Source organism: Populus euphratica, unplaced genomic scaffold (assembly GCF_000495115.2).
Source record: "Populus euphratica unplaced genomic scaffold, PopEup_1.0 scaffold42.1, whole genome shotgun sequence".
In the NCBI taxonomy this organism is placed as follows: domain Eukaryota; kingdom Viridiplantae; phylum Streptophyta; class Magnoliopsida; order Malpighiales; family Salicaceae; genus Populus; species Populus euphratica.
The window spans coordinates 963214-982025 of record NW_011499903.1 but is presented as its reverse complement, the minus strand read 5'-3'; the positions used below and the strand labels follow the sequence as shown (position 1 = coordinate 982025).

The 18812-nt window shown below is 36.4% G+C and overlaps 1 protein-coding gene and 1 long non-coding RNA gene across 6 annotated transcripts; one reads left to right on the top strand and one right to left on the bottom strand.

The window, feature by feature from the left end:
* Positions 1-483: 483 nt before the first annotated feature.
* LOC105133150 (uncharacterized) lies at positions 484-966 on the top strand. The gene is made up of 2 exons (XR_843735.1): positions 484-563; positions 648-966. It is a non-coding gene; the product is annotated as an uncharacterized LOC105133150 (long non-coding RNA).
* Positions 967-1236: 270 nt separating this feature from the next.
* Positions 1237-17548, bottom strand: LOC105133151 (inactive rhomboid protein 1-like). Of its 5 annotated transcripts, none has more exons than XM_011037000.1 (9): positions 17051-17548; positions 16774-16937; positions 15882-16045; positions 15513-15772; positions 14614-14740; positions 12835-13570; positions 9553-12720; positions 1685-1934; positions 1248-1592 (listed from the first exon to the last, which is right to left on the bottom strand). In XM_011037000.1, the coding sequence occupies exons 1-6, from the start codon at positions 17335-17337 to the stop codon at positions 13448-13450; spliced, it is 1125 nt and encodes a 374-aa protein (XP_011035302.1). In that variant the 5' UTR covers positions 17338-17548; the 3' UTR covers positions 1248-1592; positions 1685-1934; positions 9553-12720; positions 12835-13447. The 5 variants fall into 5 exon arrangements, with proteins under 5 accessions (XP_011035303.1, XP_011035306.1, XP_011035304.1 ...); XM_011036999.1 differs by having other exon boundaries at positions 9553-12714; XM_011037001.1 differs by lacking the exon at positions 9553-12720 and having other exon boundaries at positions 1237-1592.
* Positions 17549-18812: the final 1264 nt, after the last annotated feature.

The window sequence follows — 18812 nt, the reverse complement described above, 5'->3', positions numbered from 1 at the left end:
TCGTATGAACGCAGAAACCACAATTTTCAGCTTGGTATGCATGAACAAAGAGAGGGTAACAACACAGACTACGAAGACTCCTCTGAAACAGAGAAACTTCAAAACAAGTCATAAAAAGTAATCAAAACCATCAACTATCACGGTAGGATATTCTCACATCTAGTGTAACAAGCAATAGTTACGTTAATGATGTTCTTTACAGTTCAATGTTAATGGCAACTGTAGGCACCTTAAATCAATCTGGCTTTCTGCTGATAAATAGCAACTTGCAGCAACATTAAAATCAAGGCATATGCAACTAATAATTCCCAATGCTCGGGGTAAAGAATTTTCAATTACCCAGGCTACCATTCTCGAAAAGCTAGAAGAGGACCCTACAGGTCCTTGCATAACCCAAAAGGATGAATGAGGCAAGGCATTTCTATTTCTTTTTCTTCTTTTTTTTTTTTTTTCCCCCTTTAGAGAACCTTATCACACACATTTGTTAAAAACAACGGAGAATGACATTACTAGGTGTTAAGCAAGCCAGCAACTAGATTGTGTCTGTTGAGCATCGTGTCCACATTTGTTAAAAACAACGGAGAATGGCATTACTAGGTGTTAAGCAAGCCAGCAACTAGATTGTGTCTGTTGAGCATCGTGTCCACCACAACATGAACTTAGATTGGGAGTGACTTGACAAACAAAAAGAATCAAATTTTGAAATAGCAAACCATCATGCAATTTCAACATGACATTCACTGAGAAAGCATTTCCAGGATAAAATTCATTATCAATTGATTGTTTCCTAACACCTGAAGGAAAAGGATGCAATAATTAAGCAAAAATGTACAAAGATGTGCAACTGGATGTCCAAATAAACCAAAACATGGTATACTTTCATGAGTTATAACTACAGTTGGCATCACCACATTCACAACCTAGAAAGTGCAGTCTCCCCTGATATATCATCTCGGCAACCTCTGAGCAACATATGTCCCCTGTATTTTGAAAACCACATATGATTGATGATGACATAGTCTATGGAAATCTTTACTTTAACATACTAAAAGGTAAAAAAAAAAATTTAGAGGATGCAAGTTGATTACAGTAAGATACATGAAAATAAGCTTTGTAGCATAAGCAAGCATCCTCCTACCCCTGCATACTGGACATCCTCTTATTAAGCTGCATTGCTGTTTGTGGTATCAAGGACAAAAAAATCCAGCAGATGCAACATCACAGCCATCCATTAACTAGAAAGTGGGTGACAAATAACATTCATGTGATAACCATGTGTTATAGATTCCCTTGTTAAAGGGTTAAATGTGAGCAAATGCACTTGCTACTTTACAATCATTCCCGTGATGGATATGTGTTTATCAGCCAAACTACAAAATGTAGTAATGAAAAGAACAGGAAGCCTCACCATGTGCACTGGTTCTTCGGTTCTTATGTGTGCATTAGAACGAGCAAGCTTGGATTCAAAAGGAGTCCTAGACCTCACTTCTCTAAACTCCTCCCATTCCTCGCAAGTAAGCATCCTAATTTTGCCTTGACCAACTGGGGAATTCTTAATTATGTGCTTCCATCATTTCTTGCTAATCATCATACTTGAGTTCAATTTCCAAAAATAAAATCAATCCATTTAATTCAGAAATCAATAAAATCCAAAACCAATCAAGATTGGAATGTCACGACATACCATCATGAGTAGCCTTGCAAAGAGTGCAGTTCCAACAACAGTGAGAATCATGGGCAAAGTTGCAGTGTCAAGAAAATGACATGGATTCTGGAACCTGGACAAAAATGCCGTCCCTTTTTTTAGAGTTCTTCTTTGACCTCGTTTTCTCCAATTCCGTGATTATTCTCTTCAATGTTTCTGTGGGACCATCATGAGACACTGTTGGGCCTCCACTGCAGTGAGCTCAAGTTTTTCTTAGGGTTTTAATGATCTGAGAAAGAGAGATGTGAGGGAAGGAGAAAAGTCTGATAAAAATAACAAAATATAACAAAATTCAACAATTCTCACAAATTCATCACCAAAATTTATCAATTACAAAAAAATTAGATAGTTAGTCAAATTTTGAAAAAATTACTCATTAACATACTGATGGGGACACCAGACCCACACCACAAACTATACGAGTATATGGACGAAGACGGCGTAGGATGGCCCAGCCTGTCACGCTGTGGTTGGGAGACTAAGCCCATTTGGGCCTATTGCATTGTTATTTTATTTATTTAGCCTATTTGGGCCTGTTCATTGTTATCTTATTATTTATGTTAAACAGTTTGGGCCGAGCCCATTAGTTGGATGTTTTAGAATTTACTATTTATATGCTCTCTTGTCATTGTGAGAGTTAGTTTTTGATGATTAATGAAAATTTGCAGATTTTGCATACCTCCAATCCCCTTTCTTCTTCTTCTTTGCTTTCTCTTCTCAACTTCTCCTCTAAAAGCTTCTTTCTTTTCCCGATTTTAATTCTTTTGTTTGTTGTTCCGCATCAAATTTGGTATCAGAGCAAGGCTTTTAATTGTTCTTACAATTAAACGGTCTATAACTTTTATATTAAACCCTAAATTCGGTTTGATCCGGAAAAAAAAAAAACGTTCCCTGTTGAAAACCCTACTGTTCACTGTTCACTATTCACTGTTCAAAATCACTGTTCATCGTCTCCATCATCAAATCGGACGCCGCTACCCACATAATCCATCACACCCAACATTGTTTTGGGTTAACAGCAGCTCCATGTTTTCAGTTCCAAATTAGCGTTACAACCCATCAGCGCCATCAGCCACGCCTCCACCAGCAGCACCTTCAACAACGACACCGGATCAACAGGCCCCGTCCAGCAGCGACACCACCTACAACCACTAAGATCAACAGCGCCGCCACTGCCACAACAGGTCTCCTACGCTAACAGTAGTAAATCCTCGTCGGTGGCAGCACCTTAATCAGTGTTGTCCTCTCCGTGGCATCAACAGATCTCCATCTGCCACCGCTTCCCCGTGTCGTCGCCTTCAACCGTCAGCCACAAGCAGAGCAGCAGGACCGACCGACGACAACCACCACTCTCAACAGGTTCCAACTATCCTCGCCTTCAACAATCACGTCGCGCCGCCAGCAACAATAACGAAGGAAACTCGACAAAGCAGTAGAAGGAGTGTTAGGGAGAAATAATTAACCTAGCCACGTCAGCAGCTCCTGCCACGCCAGCGCACCGCCACGTCATCAGACCGTGCCACGTCAGCACGTCGCCACGTCATCGGCCTCATCAGCATACCTTGCCATGTCAGCTGCCACGTAATCCTTCACTACCATATCATACGGTCAGAAATTTTATCCATTGAAAATCATCATTCCTGGTATGTTTTTACACTTGTTAACTAGTATTTAGCATTAATATTATATTTTGTGCTTGCCCATAACCAAATTACATAGCTCGCCTCTACATTCAATTACCTTAATTTGGAGCCTATTTAGCATCGAAGATCTGATCCTCTTAATTAATTGTGGAGCTTGGTTAAATTAGTGGGAAACTAAAACATTGTGTTTGGATCACTTGTGTGCATTTAAGAGGACTGACATTATTTACTTGCATATTTTCCTGGTTTAATTTGTTATTACTTAGTCTCCAAGATAAAAAAAAAAATTAAAAAAATTAAAAAAAAAAAAAATTATTATTAGTATTATTATTATTTAGCTATATTTTTATTTTGTGTTTTACTTGCAAAAGTTATTTGGTGATCTCAATCTCAAGATTAGTTTTTGCATGCAATTACGTAGTGGTCGTCTAGTACACAATCTAGAGGTCATAGCTACCATGGACCCGAATTCTAGTAATGTTCTTAGAGATATTCAAGAACAATTACAACTTATGCGAACAGAAATGAGCAACATGTCCAATCAAATGAACAACCTTTCTGGGAGGATGGAGTCCATAGAAACTTTTCAAATAAGACAGTCTAGTGAGAGCGAGCATTCTAGTGACAACCATAGGAATCCTCAAAGACCAGTTCCCCATAGGAACCGCCATCATAATCAACAACAAGGTCACAATGACTTTGATGACCCTCATGATAGTGAGCGTTCCAATGATTACCGTCAAAGACCAGTTCATCCTAGGAACCGTCAATACAATCGCAATCAGGGCCATCATGATTATGATGACCCTGACGAGCGAGTCATGAGGCATATCAAGGTAGAAGCCCCAACTTTTGAGGGTCAACTTGACCCGTGGATTTTTGATAGATGGATCCGTGACATGGATCAATTCTTTGGCTGGTATAATCTATCTGAGAATAGAAGGGTAAGATTTGCAAAGATGAAACTTAGTGGAACCGCTCAGCTCTATTGGGAAAGTGTAGAAGAGTCTTTGATTAGGAGAGGTCAACCCCCTATTACTGATTGGGTTGAAATGAAGACTAAGCTAGAAGAAAAGTACTTGCCCCGCTCTTATAGAGGAAATCTTTTGGACCAGTGGAATAACTTGAGGCAAGGAGGCAGGTCTGCTAATGAATATGTGGCACAATTTGATGAGTATAGGATGAGATGTGCAGTTAGGGAGGATGAAGTGATGACCCTAAGTAGATTTCGAAAAGGCTTGAACGATGACCTTAAAAGAGAGATTGTGCTTAGGGGTGTTTCCACCCTTGATGAAGCTTATACCCTAGTACAAAATTATGACTTGGTCACAAAAAGCCAGTGGACAAGACGGCAGGACACTCGTAATACCCCTTCTAGATCTCAACCTAGTAGTAATCACTCCATATTAGGTGCCCCACCTCGTAAACCCAATCCTTTGATTTCCCAGATACCTAGAGAAGATAAGGGTAAAGGTATTTTTCATGAAGCACCTAAAACTTCAAGAATTCAGTGTTTTAAGTGTCAGGGTTTTGGTCATATCTCCTCTAGCTGCCCTAATAAGGCTTTGTTCATCAAGGAGCAAGAGGGTATGAATGAAGAAGGTAATTGTGATGATAAGGTATATGAACCCAATCCCGATGATTTTCAAGATCTAAATGATGATGATAATGAGTCTAACTTGCTAGGATGTGTTAGGTCTATATCCACTCAAATCAAGACTACTAGGTTAGGTGTGGTTAGATGTGCTTTAACACAACCTAAAGGAACTGAGGATTGGAGAAGGACTGCTATTTTTTACACTTACATTAAATGTGGAGATAAAGGGTGTAAAATCATCATAGACAGTGGTAGTTGCATCAATGCAGTTTCCTCGGGTAGTGTATCCCGCTTAGGCTTAAAGTCTGTTCCACATCCTAAACCTTATAATGTATCTTGGGTTAATGATACATCTATAGCGGTCAAAGAGAGATGTCTTTTTCCATTAAGATTTTTGACTATCATGATGAAATTTGGTGTGATGTCATTCCTATGGATGTAGGACACGTCATTTTGGGTAGGCCTTGGTTATATGATTTGGACGTTACAATCTTTGGACGATCAAATTCTTGTTCATTCACTTTTCAAGGTAAAAAAATCCAACTTATTGGATTACCCCCGAGGTCTAATGATAATGGTCAGAAGAAGAATAAAGTGAAAGATGGAGGGCTTAACATAATAAGTCCTAAGGAGTTTGATAAGGAGATTTGTAAAGAGTCTGTTGTGTTTGCTGTAGTGGCTAAGGAGATTGTAGAAGACTTTTTAGAGGAGCCACCCGAAGAAGTAAGAGAAGTGTTGAGAGAATTTCTAGATGTTTTCCCTTCTGAACTACCTGATGTTTTACCCCCTATGCGTGATGTTCAACATGCCATAGATTTTGTCCCTGGAGCTACATTACCAAACTTGCCTCATTATAGGATGAACCCGAGTGAACATGCTGAATTGCAAAGGCAAGTATGTGAGTTGTTACAAAAGGGATTTATACGAGAGAGTTTGAGCCCTTGTGCAGTACCTGCACTGTTAACACCCAAGAAAGATGGATCATGGAGAATGTGTGTTGATAGTCGAGCCATTAATAGGATTTCAATCAAGTATCGTTTTCCAATTCCTCGATTGGATGACATGCTAGATATGATGGCAGGAGCCCAGATCTTCTCTAAGATTGACTTGAAGAGTGGATATCATCAGATTAGGATCCGTCCGGGAGATGAGTGGAAAACAGCATTTAAGACTAAGGATGGTTTATATGAATGGTTAGTCATGCCTTTTGGCCTTTCCAATGCACCAAGCACTTTTATGAGAGTAATGACACAAGTGCTTCGACCATTTATGGGAAAATTCTTGGTGGTATACTTTGATGATATTCTTATTTATAGCAAAACCAAGAAAGAGCATTTTGATCATCTTATTCAAGTTTGTACCACTCTAAGAAAGGCAAGTTTGTTTGCAAATGTCAAAAAGTGTTCCTTCTTTACAGATCAAGTGGTCTTTTTAGGGTTTATAGTGTCACGGAACGGAGTCTCTGCTGACCCCCAGAAAGTCCAAGCGATAGTAGATTGGCCTGAACCTAAGACTATTCATGAGGTTCGTAGTTTTCATGGGCTTGCGACTTTCTATCGTCGTTTTATTAAGGGATTTAGCACCATCATGTCGCCTATTACAGATTGTTTGAAACAAGGTGAGTTTAGGTGGAGTAAAGGAGCTAATATGGCATTTGAGGAGGTTAAGAAGAAAATGACGGAGGCTCCAGTAATGCGGCTACCTGATTTTACTAAAGTCTTTGAAGTAGAATGTGATGCTTCGGGAGTCGGTATAGGTGGAGTACTTAGTCAAGAACGTCACCCTGTGGCCTATTTTAGTGAGAAACTTAATGAGGCCAAACAAAAGTACTCAACTTATGATAAAGAGTTTTATGCGGTGGTTCAGGCCTTGCGTTATTGGCGTCATTACTTGTTACCACAGGAATTTGTTCTTTACTCTGACCATGAAGCCCTCCGCTATCTTAACTCCCAAAAGAAGCTTAATCATAGGCATGGTCATTGGGTTGAATATTTGCAAGCATACTCATTTGTTTTGAAACATAAATCTGGAATAGAGAATAAAGCTGCAGATGCTTTGAGTCGTCGGGTAACGCTGTTATCTGTAATGAGTGTTGAAATCACAGGATTTGAGAGACTTAAAGAGGAGTATGAATCTTGCTCAGAATTTGGAGAAATATACTTGACATTGAAGGATGAGAATCACCGTGTTTTAAATGGTTATCACCTCCAAGATGGATACTTATTTCGGGATAATAAGCTTTGTATCCCAAAAACATCTGTGCGTGATTTTTTGATATGGGAGATTCATGCTGGAGGTCTCTCAGGACATTTTGGAAGGAATAAAACCATCGAAGAAGTGGAACGCCAGTTTTTTTGGTCTAGTTTGAAAAGAGATGTCGCTAAATTGGTAGGTCAATGCCGAACTTGCCAACTAGCTAAACATAAAAAACAAAATACTGGTCTTTACACCCCACTGCCCGTTCCTACTTGCCCTTGGCAAGATGTGAGCATGGATTTTGTGCTTGGGCTTCCACGTACTACAAAGAAACATGATTCTATTTTTGTGGTTGTCGACCGCTTCTCTAAGATGGCCCATTTTATTCCTTGTACTAAAACCACAGATGCTTCCAAAGTTGCAAAACTCTATTTTGATGAGATTGTCAAGTTGTATGGTCTTCCTCAAACCATAGTTTCGGATAGGGATGTTAGATTCACAAGTTATTTCTGGAAAACCCTTTGGCATATGGTGGGAACCAAATTGAAGTTTTCTACTGCTTACCACCCCCAAACTGATGGTCAAACTGAGGTGGTTAACAGGAGTTTGGGCAACCTTTTGAGGTGTCTAGTAAGTGATCATAATCGGAATTGGGATCTAATTCTTCCTACGGCCCAATTTGCCTATAATAGCTCTATCAATAGGTCAATAGGCATGAGTCCTTTCGAAGTTGTACATGGTTACAAGCCTAGGAAACCTTTAGACCTTCTTCCCATGTCCCTTCATGCTAGAGTGTCTGAGTCAGCCGAGTCTTTTGCACGTAGAATTCAGGATTTGCATATTGAGATCACTAAACAGATTCAAGCAAGTAATGTGCAATATAAACTTCAAGCTGATTTACATAGACGACATAATGAGTTTCAAGTGGGAGATTATGTTATGATACGGATTAGACCCGAGCGGTTTCCTTCGGGAGCTAATCGAAAATTACATGCACGTAGTGCCGGACCTTTCAAAGTGCTACAACGGGTAGGTCCAAACGCTTATGTTCTTGATTTACCACATGATTTTGGCATTAGCTCTACATTTAATATTGAGGATCTAGTTGCATACCACAAACCACTTCCTATTCCAGATGATCCATTTGAGATACCACTTAACTCCTCTTCTGATGATCCTATTGAAACTTCTATCCCTTTCACCTTGACATCAGCACAAAAGGATAATATTGATGCTATTCTGGATGAACAAGTTGTTTTTAACAGGAATGGTGAGGTTCAACGGTTTCTAGTGCGTTGGGTGGGTCGACCTGACTCAGATTGCACTTGGATTACTAGAGATACTTTACAGCAGCTTGATCCAGATCTTTGGGAATACTATCAGAGTCGGCCAGTACTACACTCGACAGGGTCGAGTTTCTCTAACCCCGGGAGAGTTGATGGGGACACCAGACCCACACCACAAACTATACGAGTATATGGACGAAGACGGCGTAGGATGGCCCAGCCTGTCACGCTGTGGTTGGGAGACTAAGCCCATTTGGGCCTATTGCATTGTTATTTTATTTATTTAGCCTATTTGGGCCTGTTCATTGTTATCTTATTATTTATGTTAAACAGTTTGGGCCGAGCCCATTAGTTGGATGTTTTAGAATTTACTATTTATATGCTCTCTTGTCATTGTGAGAGTTAGTTTTTGATGATTAATGAAAATTTGCAGATTTTGCATACCTCCAATCCCCTTTCTTCTTCTTCTTTGCTTTCTCTTCTCAACTTCTCCTCTAAAAGCTTCTTTCTTTTCCCGATTTTAATTCTTTTGTTTGTTGTTCCGCATCACATACATTCTCACAAATCATATAAACCCTAGTTAACATAACTGATCAAATTCTCAACAAATTCATCAATTAACACAAATTCTTATTAATAGTCACGTATTCTCATCAAATTCAAACCTAATTGATCTAAATTCAACAAAAGCCTATTTCACGAAATTTATGCCTAATGGAAGAAATTTATCAATTCAATTGATGTAATTTATACATAATTAACATTAGTTATATCTAAATGGTCTAAATTCAACTAAACTCTACCCTAATTAAATAAACACTCAATCAACAAAACCCTAATTCATGAAATTTATTCCTAATTGAAGTAATTTATGTAATTTTTACATAATCAACATCATTTATACCTAATTCATCTAAATTGACCAAAACTCTAATTATTAAATTCCTGCCTGATTGAAGTAATTTATCAACTCAATTGATGAAATTATACCTAATTAATATAATTTAAACTTAATTGATCCAAGTTCACCTAAACCCTAAAATAACAAAATAACCCCTCACCCTAACAAAATAACCAAATCACAATAAAATTCATAAAATTAAGAGTGGGAGATGGAGTGCTAACCTTAAATTATTGAAGGGGGTGGCGAATGTAGTGGTGGTGGTAAGTGAAGGAGAAGGGGGTTGCTAGTTTTTGTGGTGAAAGGAGGCAAAGAGATAAGGAGGCCAAGAGGTGAGGAAAGTTCACGGTGGAGACAGGGAGGAAGGGGTTGTTAAAAATAGATCAATTGTTAGCACCAGTAGGACTGGTGCAACTAGGGAATTTTTTTGTTGTGCCACCGGGAGTGATGCAATCAAGAAAATGTGTTGTTTCCCCATTTTTTTCTCTTGCAATGCTAGTTCCCAAAATACTTTTGCTGACTATGCTATTTTGGAAAAAAAACCCGCAAACTTTCCATATCTTTGCTTTGCCATTTTTTTACAATATACATGCATGCATGCATGCATGCATACATGCATACATATATATATATAGTTGAAGCTAACCGTAACATATTTATCGATTATACCTAACCCTAATATCGACAAAGACAACCCTCAAAAACACATTATTCTCAATTTTCACAACAAGTGCATCTTAATCAACCCCAATCACAAATCAAGAAACACACTTTCAACTGAAAGCAAATTAGTTGTTCTTAAGGAAACTCATGCTTTGTTTAGAAAGCAATACAAATCTAGACCTAACACTGTTTTTGAATAAACCATGATGGATTGAAATATAGTAAAAAAAACACTGAGTTCAAATACTAACCTTAGAATGGAATGCCAAGTTCAAAGCCTTCAACTCAATGTTATAACCTTCAAGCCATGTGGCTTTACGAATACCATACATCAACCTCTAATCAAAATCAAACAAGGAATAGCTCCATTCCTTTGAAAATACTTAATAAAATATCTCTTTTGCCCACAGGCAATCCAAAAAGCTTGCAATGATAGCAATCCTATTTTGTTTTGGAGCTACACATAAATATCATCCTCATAATCTCATTCTTCTTTTTCATCATTTTACTTGAAGTTTATTCGTCATTTGTACTATTGGCAATCCTTGCATTCCCAACCCTTGAAACTACCTTCTTCCTTTTCCCCCCTTTCCCCTTTTCCCTTAAGGTATCTACTTCTTTCCTAGGATTTGCCATCATGAGTTGTTTATCCTTCACCTTTTGCTTTCTCTCTATTATCAATTCCATCCTTCAAATATTCTCTCATTTTCAACTCCAACAACTAGACTATCTTATTCAATAAGCTCCTTTACCTTATCTTTTGCCTCATTTTCAATGATTTCTTCATTCATCAATCCATCCTCATCCTCTTCATTATTCACCTCTTCAATGGCAGGTTTTATCTCCTCTTTACCTGCATTAACTACATTCATTTTTTATTTTTTTTTGTAAGATCTTCCTTCCATTCACAACCAAGAATCAAAATTGAATCTTCTGCATTCATCTGAGCTAGTGAGGATGAAACTCTCTCAATTTCTACTTTGTAGCTGTTATCGTTGTCAATTTTTGACACAAAGCTAGGTGGAAGCTCATCTTCCATACCATCCATTGAAGCCCTATATGATACATAGTACTAAACAAGTATAGATCCTGACAAACCTTAAAAAGTATAAAGTATTTGAGAAAAAAAAATTGACTTCAACTCAAGACATGCCTATCACATTTTAGCTTCTAACCAAATGAGGAAGCTCATCTTCCATACCATCCATGTTGTATCCTTGTATGATACATAGCACTGATCAAGTGTAGATCCTGGCAAACCTTAAAAAGTCTAAAGTACTTGAAAAAATGACTTCAACTCAAGACATCCCTGTTACATTCTAGATTCTCACCGAATTGAGCACATTTTACACAATTGGTGAACTCATTTCTTTCTTGTATCTCATCTGATATGCGCATAACCTTAGATCTTGCTCTGCAAAGAAAATGACTCGAGCTCAAGACATTTCTATCACATTCTAGCTTTTCACCATCTACCACATTAGATGGTATATCCCACATTTATATTGTCATCCCACATAGTTGGTAGAATCTAGGTTACCCCAAAATGTGGTAAATCGGGGCATGCTTATTTTATATAAATATAAGTGGGGTGACAAATCACACTAGTGGGCCATATTCATATCACATCAACTAAGTATTCAGATAAATCAGTCACTCCAAAATATAAACCTGTTCGGTTAATTATGTAAAAGCACTTAAGAGAGAATGAGCTATTTATTGTAACACAACACGATTCCTATGTTCCTTTAAATAAAATGGAGTCATGTCAGATTGAGACGATCATTTAACACTGAAAATAGGCTAAACCCAAAGCTTCTAATTTCACGTCAGGTTTTCAGTAACATTAGCAACCAGGTTTTGTGATGTATTGCAATCTCTTACAGCCATCCAATGGAGGCCAATCCCTTATATTATTATTGCAGTGTGGCATAAAAACATAAATTGCAAAGGAAATGCAGCCATGCTATTTTTATGCATAATGATATCATGATTCTTGCTCCTAATCTAGCACGGGATTGGAGGAGGGAAAGAAATGTTTTGGATTAATGAAATGGTTATTCAACAAGTCATAGATGAGCAGAATAAAGTCTCTAGCTTATTAGCGGATTAGAAATTAGCAATTTCAACACATGGATGGCTCTATAACATCAGAAAAGGAGAGTTCTTACAGCTTGGGGTGCTTCTCTTGTGGGCTATGGGAACTCTTAAGGCAAAGTGCTATGGCAGTGCAAAAATTCAGTGACCTAATGCATACAGAGTTAGAGAAATTCTAAAATTTTGGAATAGGAAAGTTTTCCTGGCTTCCCTCTGGTGTGTTCCTCCTCACAGGTCTTTAAAGGTGTCGTCTTAACAGATATATAGAAATATATTCTAGTTCTTCTTCCTTAATAAAATACTTTTTCAAAAGAGATGAAGAAAACTCGTACAGAGTGCTTGCTGCTAATTCTTTGAAAACATAAAATATAAAGCATAGAAACCAATGATTACCCCAAAGCTTTTTATAGTTTATGATATCTTCTAACAATGCTTTCGCTCACGACAGTTTCCAAGAAGAAGAAATTTATTAAAGCATGACACAATATAATCGCTTGGATTAAATTAAAAAGCTGATGAATCCCCACATGTCGAGACTGCTACTGAATAGAATATGAACAATCACAACATCTAATGACAACCTAACAGCTATCAATTACCCAACCACCTGTCTCCCAGCATACCCGCTGTTATTGCAAGAAATATATCAATCGGAAAGGACCCGATTTACAAACTAGACTGGCTATATTTTCATTGCTCAATATCGGAAAAATTAAAATGTTAAATATTAAATGAAGAGGGCTCACCAGGTTTCTTCTGCAAAACCTCAAAATCAACTGAGCTCGACGAGCAGAGACGCAGAGAGAGAGAGAGAGATTGTTTGCAGCTCAGCTGCAGGGGATGCTTTGCTTTCAGTTGTTCTGGACTTGGGGTTCTTGTATGTTGGGCCTTTTCTTCTTTATCAGGGCCCTGGTAGTTTAGGCTAATGACTCTAAATGGGCCTAATGAGGCCCTTTTAATCACTTGATTCATAATTGTTGGATGAGGCTAGCCAGATCACTAATGCAGATTTTAATGGAATTTCACGAGCTCTGTTTCAGGCATTGTTGTTTAAAACAACGTGAAAAACCAATCATTATATATGTAAAAAGTATGGATGCCATGGTGGAACAGAAATACTTTGTTTACGCTGTTCATTAGTTCATATAAAATTGATCTGCTATTCTTGCCAATATCCCAAGAATCATAAAGAGAGAGCCTGAAGTTTGAACCATGCAGAGCATGCAGAAATCAATGAAATTATATCATCATGCGGCGGTCATCGATGAGTGTTCTTTACATTTGGATAAATGAATCACATAAATTCACCAGTTTGTAAAACTACATAGTTCGATCAATCTATCGTGTACAGGGTGCACATCAACTGCAAAGCTGTGCGCACAACTGCTGAAACTTGGACAGGACGTCAGCAGACAAATAATACAGGTTGCTTTTCCCATTGCTCAAGCACGTCAAGTTCAGTTGATTTCCAAGTTGAGTCGACTGGAAAAACACGTACAAGGCTTAAACACAGGTTGCTGATAATAATTATATTCAAACGATTTAATAGCACAATGTTCAAGGATGAAGGCACAATACACCAGAGCATTAACACGCATTGTGGAATGTGATGCAGTGAGCTATTTTAGGAAAATAAAATATTTTCCTCAGTTATTTTATTTCTTCCTTTTCTGTTTAGTAGTTTTTTTTCCGTATCTTTATTTTTTTTTATTTTTTATTATTATGTTTTTCTAGTTTTTTACTATTTGAAGTAATATTTTTTGTATTTTACATTTCCTATTCATATTAATAGAGTTTTATAGTTTTTTTTATATAAATGGCTATAATAACTTTTTGATAATTAAGACTCAATGAATAAAAATTAAATATTTTGTATATGCCTTTATAGTATTCTTAATATTTCAAGGTTTTAACTTATAACAATTTATTTATATCTGGTTATCCTTAAGAAAAAAAATATCCAGGAATTAATGTCTTGTTTCCATTAATTACTATAATTGAAAATTAGGATCTATAACTCCACGTGGTCAGGTACCCTCAATTGGGTAGCTCACATTGATCCCTGTTGCATTAGCCCGCACAAAGAGATTAGCTCAAACATCCTTACACAAAAGGATGTTTGTGGTGAAGGATATTTTCTGACTAAGATATGAACTTGGGGGCTAATTCCTTTTAACCGAGGGAGTTTTCCTTGGCTATTTTTAATTTTTTTTCAGTTAATTTTTTTTATTTTGTATTATTATACTTCCCTAGTTTTTCTTATTTGAAAAATATTTTTTCTATTTTATCTTTCTTATTTATATTACTAGGGTTTTATAGTTTTTCATATGTAAAGGATTGTAATAGCCTCCTAGAATTGGATGAATAAAAATTAAATATTTTTTTATAGTTAAATTGTTCTTAATTTTTAAAAATTTCAACTTACAACAAATTTTGTTATCCTTTGCTTCCGTTTGTGTCTGAGTTAAAATGCCACTTGAGCAAAAAGATACACACACATACAGCTATGTGTGGGTTATAGTTACCTGACAATAAACTTGCCGAGAATTGCAGCTCCATAATGAAGTAGGAACGCAGCTCAAGTAATGACACCATGAACAATGATCATTCACATTAATTCCTCGAAGGAGTGCAGCCATCCCAAGAGTAAATCTGAAATAATTGCATCACCCCTGTTCAGAAACCTTCTACATATAAAGATGCCATGTATATATAGGAAGGCAAAATGAAATTTCTCAAGATGATGTCCTCAAATGAACCATTAAGCATGGTCAATGACATAACTAGTAATGAGTTGTCTCAACATTTTGTTGTAACATGATTGGGGACCAAGCATGGTAATAATCAGATTATAGGAAACAAATCACTTTTCTATCAAATTAACAGTCTCTTTTGTCCTGAGTAAAATATTTTACCAAGAAAATGTTATCCAGATTTTCCCAAAATGTTTTTCTTTTTCTATATTTGTTTTCATAACATATTTTACAGAAAAATTAGCTAATAAAAAATATTTTACAGTCAAACTTCAAACTTAGTTTATTTACTAAAAAATATTTTTAACTTATGAAATTCTGTAAAATATTTTACAAATATTAATACACTTACAATATCATTTAATTATTTTAATCACAATTTTCATATTTTATAGGAAATTTATTTATAAGCCAAATATTAAAAAATATCATTATTGTAAAATATTTTTATATTTTATAGGAAATTTATTTACAAGCCAAATATTAAAAAATATTTTACATGTAACATTTTTTATTTATTAAATATTTTACACAAAACAAACAAACCATTTGTCTCGCTCATCTAATATGGCGCATAGACTATAATACAAAACCTCCGTGAATCATAGAGATGCAACCAACGAGAGCTCAACAAGCAAATATCGAACTCCAAATAGCAAAAATTAACTTACCCAATGATGATTACTATCAGAGATACAACCCACAATACATACTGGTACGTCTTGTGTTTAGATTTAGCTGGGGGTGCAATGTATCCTGGAGGACATGCTTTTTGGTTGATCCACTTAAACTGGGGGCGAATTAAGAACACAAAGCCCAGAAAAAAGCCAGAGAGAAATCCTCCAATATGAGCATAGTTGTCCACATGTGGGAGGAGTCCAACTGCTAGATTTATTGCAATGATGCAAAGGAGAGTTGTCAGTGCTGCTGACTGCACACAAAAATCTGCAAGCATAAGACAATTGGGCCACATATGTAGCAAACTTCAAAGCTGAAATCTTACAAGGAAACGCCGTTTTATTCAGGGTAATCAAATGTACCTTATTTGCGTATATGGTCCAGTTCGTAATCAGTTCTGAAAGCATGCCTCCTAGTAAACCAAACAGTGCACCGGAGGCACCAACAGATATACCTGTCTGAATAAACAAAGCCGACAACAAACTCCCACCGAAGCCAGAAATGACATAGACCAACCCAATTCGAACTGTAATAACGGTGATTGAAAAAATAAATTATAATTTTGAATGATGAAAGTATAACTTAAGAACGAGGTGAAGCAATTCAATTCATTAGCTCAGGCATTAACTTAAGAACGAAGTGAAGCAATTCCATTCATTAGCTCAGGCATTCTTTCTCAATGCTTGTTATTTCTTTTTACATTATCATCCTTCATAAAACTCATCACGCACAATTATTGAACATCTGTGATTAGAATCCGTTAAAACTGATGAATTCCTAGCATATGACTGCAGTCATCAAGCAATTAAAATAAATAATTCATTTTGAATTCTTGGCAATGTAAACACATAGAATCATCAGTGACATTCCATGGATAAAACCCCAAGATTTCCACAATAATTCCTTCTAAAAGTTCTCAGCTCAAACCAGGAAACAGCACAAGATTAAGATATTTATCAGCATTCAAATTTAGTACAGTACACAAAATTATGCTCAGAACTCGTCAAAAAAGTCGGGTGAAAATCCAATATGCTCTATGTTTCCTGTGCCGCAACACCCCCAAGAAAGAATCAAAACAAGCAATTTGTTTCCACATTTAAATGCAAAAGGATACAAAATTAATTTGAGATTATCTTAAGCACATTCTCAAACACATGCCCCTTGGAAAAAGTTGTAATCTTCGTAGAAACTTGTCCGCTAAAGCAGAAAGGTATATGATTTGAACAAAATTAACGAAAGAAGCAGAATACATACCGAACCCAAATTCTTGCTCAAGACGAATTCCAATTAGGAGGAGGCTCAACATGTTGGCAACCACATGGAAGACTCCAGCATGTAGCCATATGCAAGAAATGAGACGCCAACTCTGGTGCTCATTCACCACTCTAACCACGTCTAGAGCTCCCATCTTCACCAAACTGCAGAAATAAACAAACAAACCAACAAATCCATTCTTGATTTTAATAAAAACCCAAGAATATCAAGCCAGCATCGTGATCAATAATAACGCTTATAATATGGGGGGGCTCACGTTGAAGAGGAGGGGCCAAGAAGGGGATTTTCTTTGAGAGGCTGAAAGGAGAATCTGCCCAAAGAAGGAGCAACACAAGAGCCAGAATTGGTGGGGCAATCATTGACATACATGACAGCAATAAAGACAGCAATGTTAGTAACCACAAATAAGGGGACAAGCCATGGCACCCATTTCTTGAAAACAGATTTGTTCTGATACGGTGGTGGTGAGCCTACATTGTTTTCCCGCTTTGGATGTACCTTAATCTCCACAGTGTCGTTCCCAGCGCCCTCCCTCCCCATCATCACTCTTATCTTTCTTGAATTGAATTATCAGTTATTTTCATTCAGCAGAAAATCGACATGGTAGGTAGCTGCAGATGCGGAGAGGGAGAGGCTGGGACCGGAACGATGGGTTTTGCCTTTTATTGCCGTAATGTGAGAGGAGGAATTTAGTTAATTAGGAGCGTAATTAATGATAATTGGTTTGGGTTTACCTGTTTCCTTTCATTAGTTCTGTTCGGTTTTCATTTCTTCAGGCAGATTTATCTTCTTCTTTTTTATTTACATTTTTTTATTTCTCAATAAATTAGGATTTCGAGTCTTAAATTTTATTTTTTAGAGATATTATTATTTGACCCTGGCAACCTAACCTGATAAAGAAACTGGTTGACTTGCAACTGGTATAATTTATAAAAAATATTTTTTTTTTTTTAATAATATGATTTTAACTTTTAAAAAGAATTCTTTTTAAAACTTATTCTCTCAACTTATAACACAGTTATTGTCATAGATTATTCTTTGAATCGGACTTAATAGTAGATTTAATACCTATTGTAATATCCACAATAAAAGAAAAATAATTCTGAAAATTTGGCGGTGGCATTAATAGATTCGATTGAGACTCGCTAATTTATATGGAAAGGAAAAGAATATGGAAAGGAAATCTTGGACTCCAAAATAATATCTTGCTTTTGATTTAAGAAAGCAGCTGGTGTTGTATTCTTGGCAGCAAAGCCAACGAAAATAATTTCTCACAAAAATTAAACCCAAAGTATAAAGCAGGAAATGACTTCAAAACTGATTAAAAAATAAATAATATTTTAAAAATAATTTTATATTTTTATATCATAATATTTTAAATAATATTTTAAATAAAAAAATATTATTTTAATATATTTTTAAACAAAAAATATTTTAAAAATTAAATACTATTACACTCTTAAACAGTCAAGCTAGCCGTATAATATTTTTTGGAATAGATATAGGTTAAGCAACAAGCAATTAAATTTTAGCAAAATAAAAAAATAAATAATTTTAAAGTGGCTAAAAAAAGACATGGTGGATTAAGACATGTTCCTGAAAATTGTAATGTACAGTCTGTTTTAACTAATGAGTAAACTGGTAACAAAAAAAATTAATTAACAGACTGCAAATCAATAATAGCTTTATCAGGTAAGTGTTATATATATATAATTCAAGTATAGTTTTTATCTACGATTAGTACGGATGTCAAGATTGTATTTCAGTATTTCATCAAAGGTTATATATTTACTTAATAATTATGCAATACCCAATCCAGCATGATCCCACCCGTCAAGCGGCAGTGTTTCAAAGGCAAAACAGGACGAGAAGACTGCAAAGGCGGCTCTAGCTTGTTTTCTTCCGCAAGTGGGCGGAGACCCGACCTCCCAGATTCTATCCGTCGTGACATTAGTGACCAGTGCCAGGCTGCAAGGAGAAAACGCCGATTGCTAGAATGTAGTATTGGTTCGAAACAA

Coding starts and splice junctions, on each gene's coding strand:
- LOC105133151 (XM_011037001.1), bottom strand. CDS start 17,337: ATGATGGGGAGGGAGGGCGCTGGGAACGACACTGTGGAGATTAAGGTA. Junction 16,938..17,050: donor CTTGGCCCCTCCTCTTCAAC/GTGAGCCCCCCC, acceptor TTATTTCTGCAG/TTTGGTGAAGATGGGAGCTC. Junction 15,773..15,881: donor GGACCATATACGCAAATAAG/GTACATTTGATT, acceptor TTTTGTGTGCAG/TCAGCAGCACTGACAACTCT.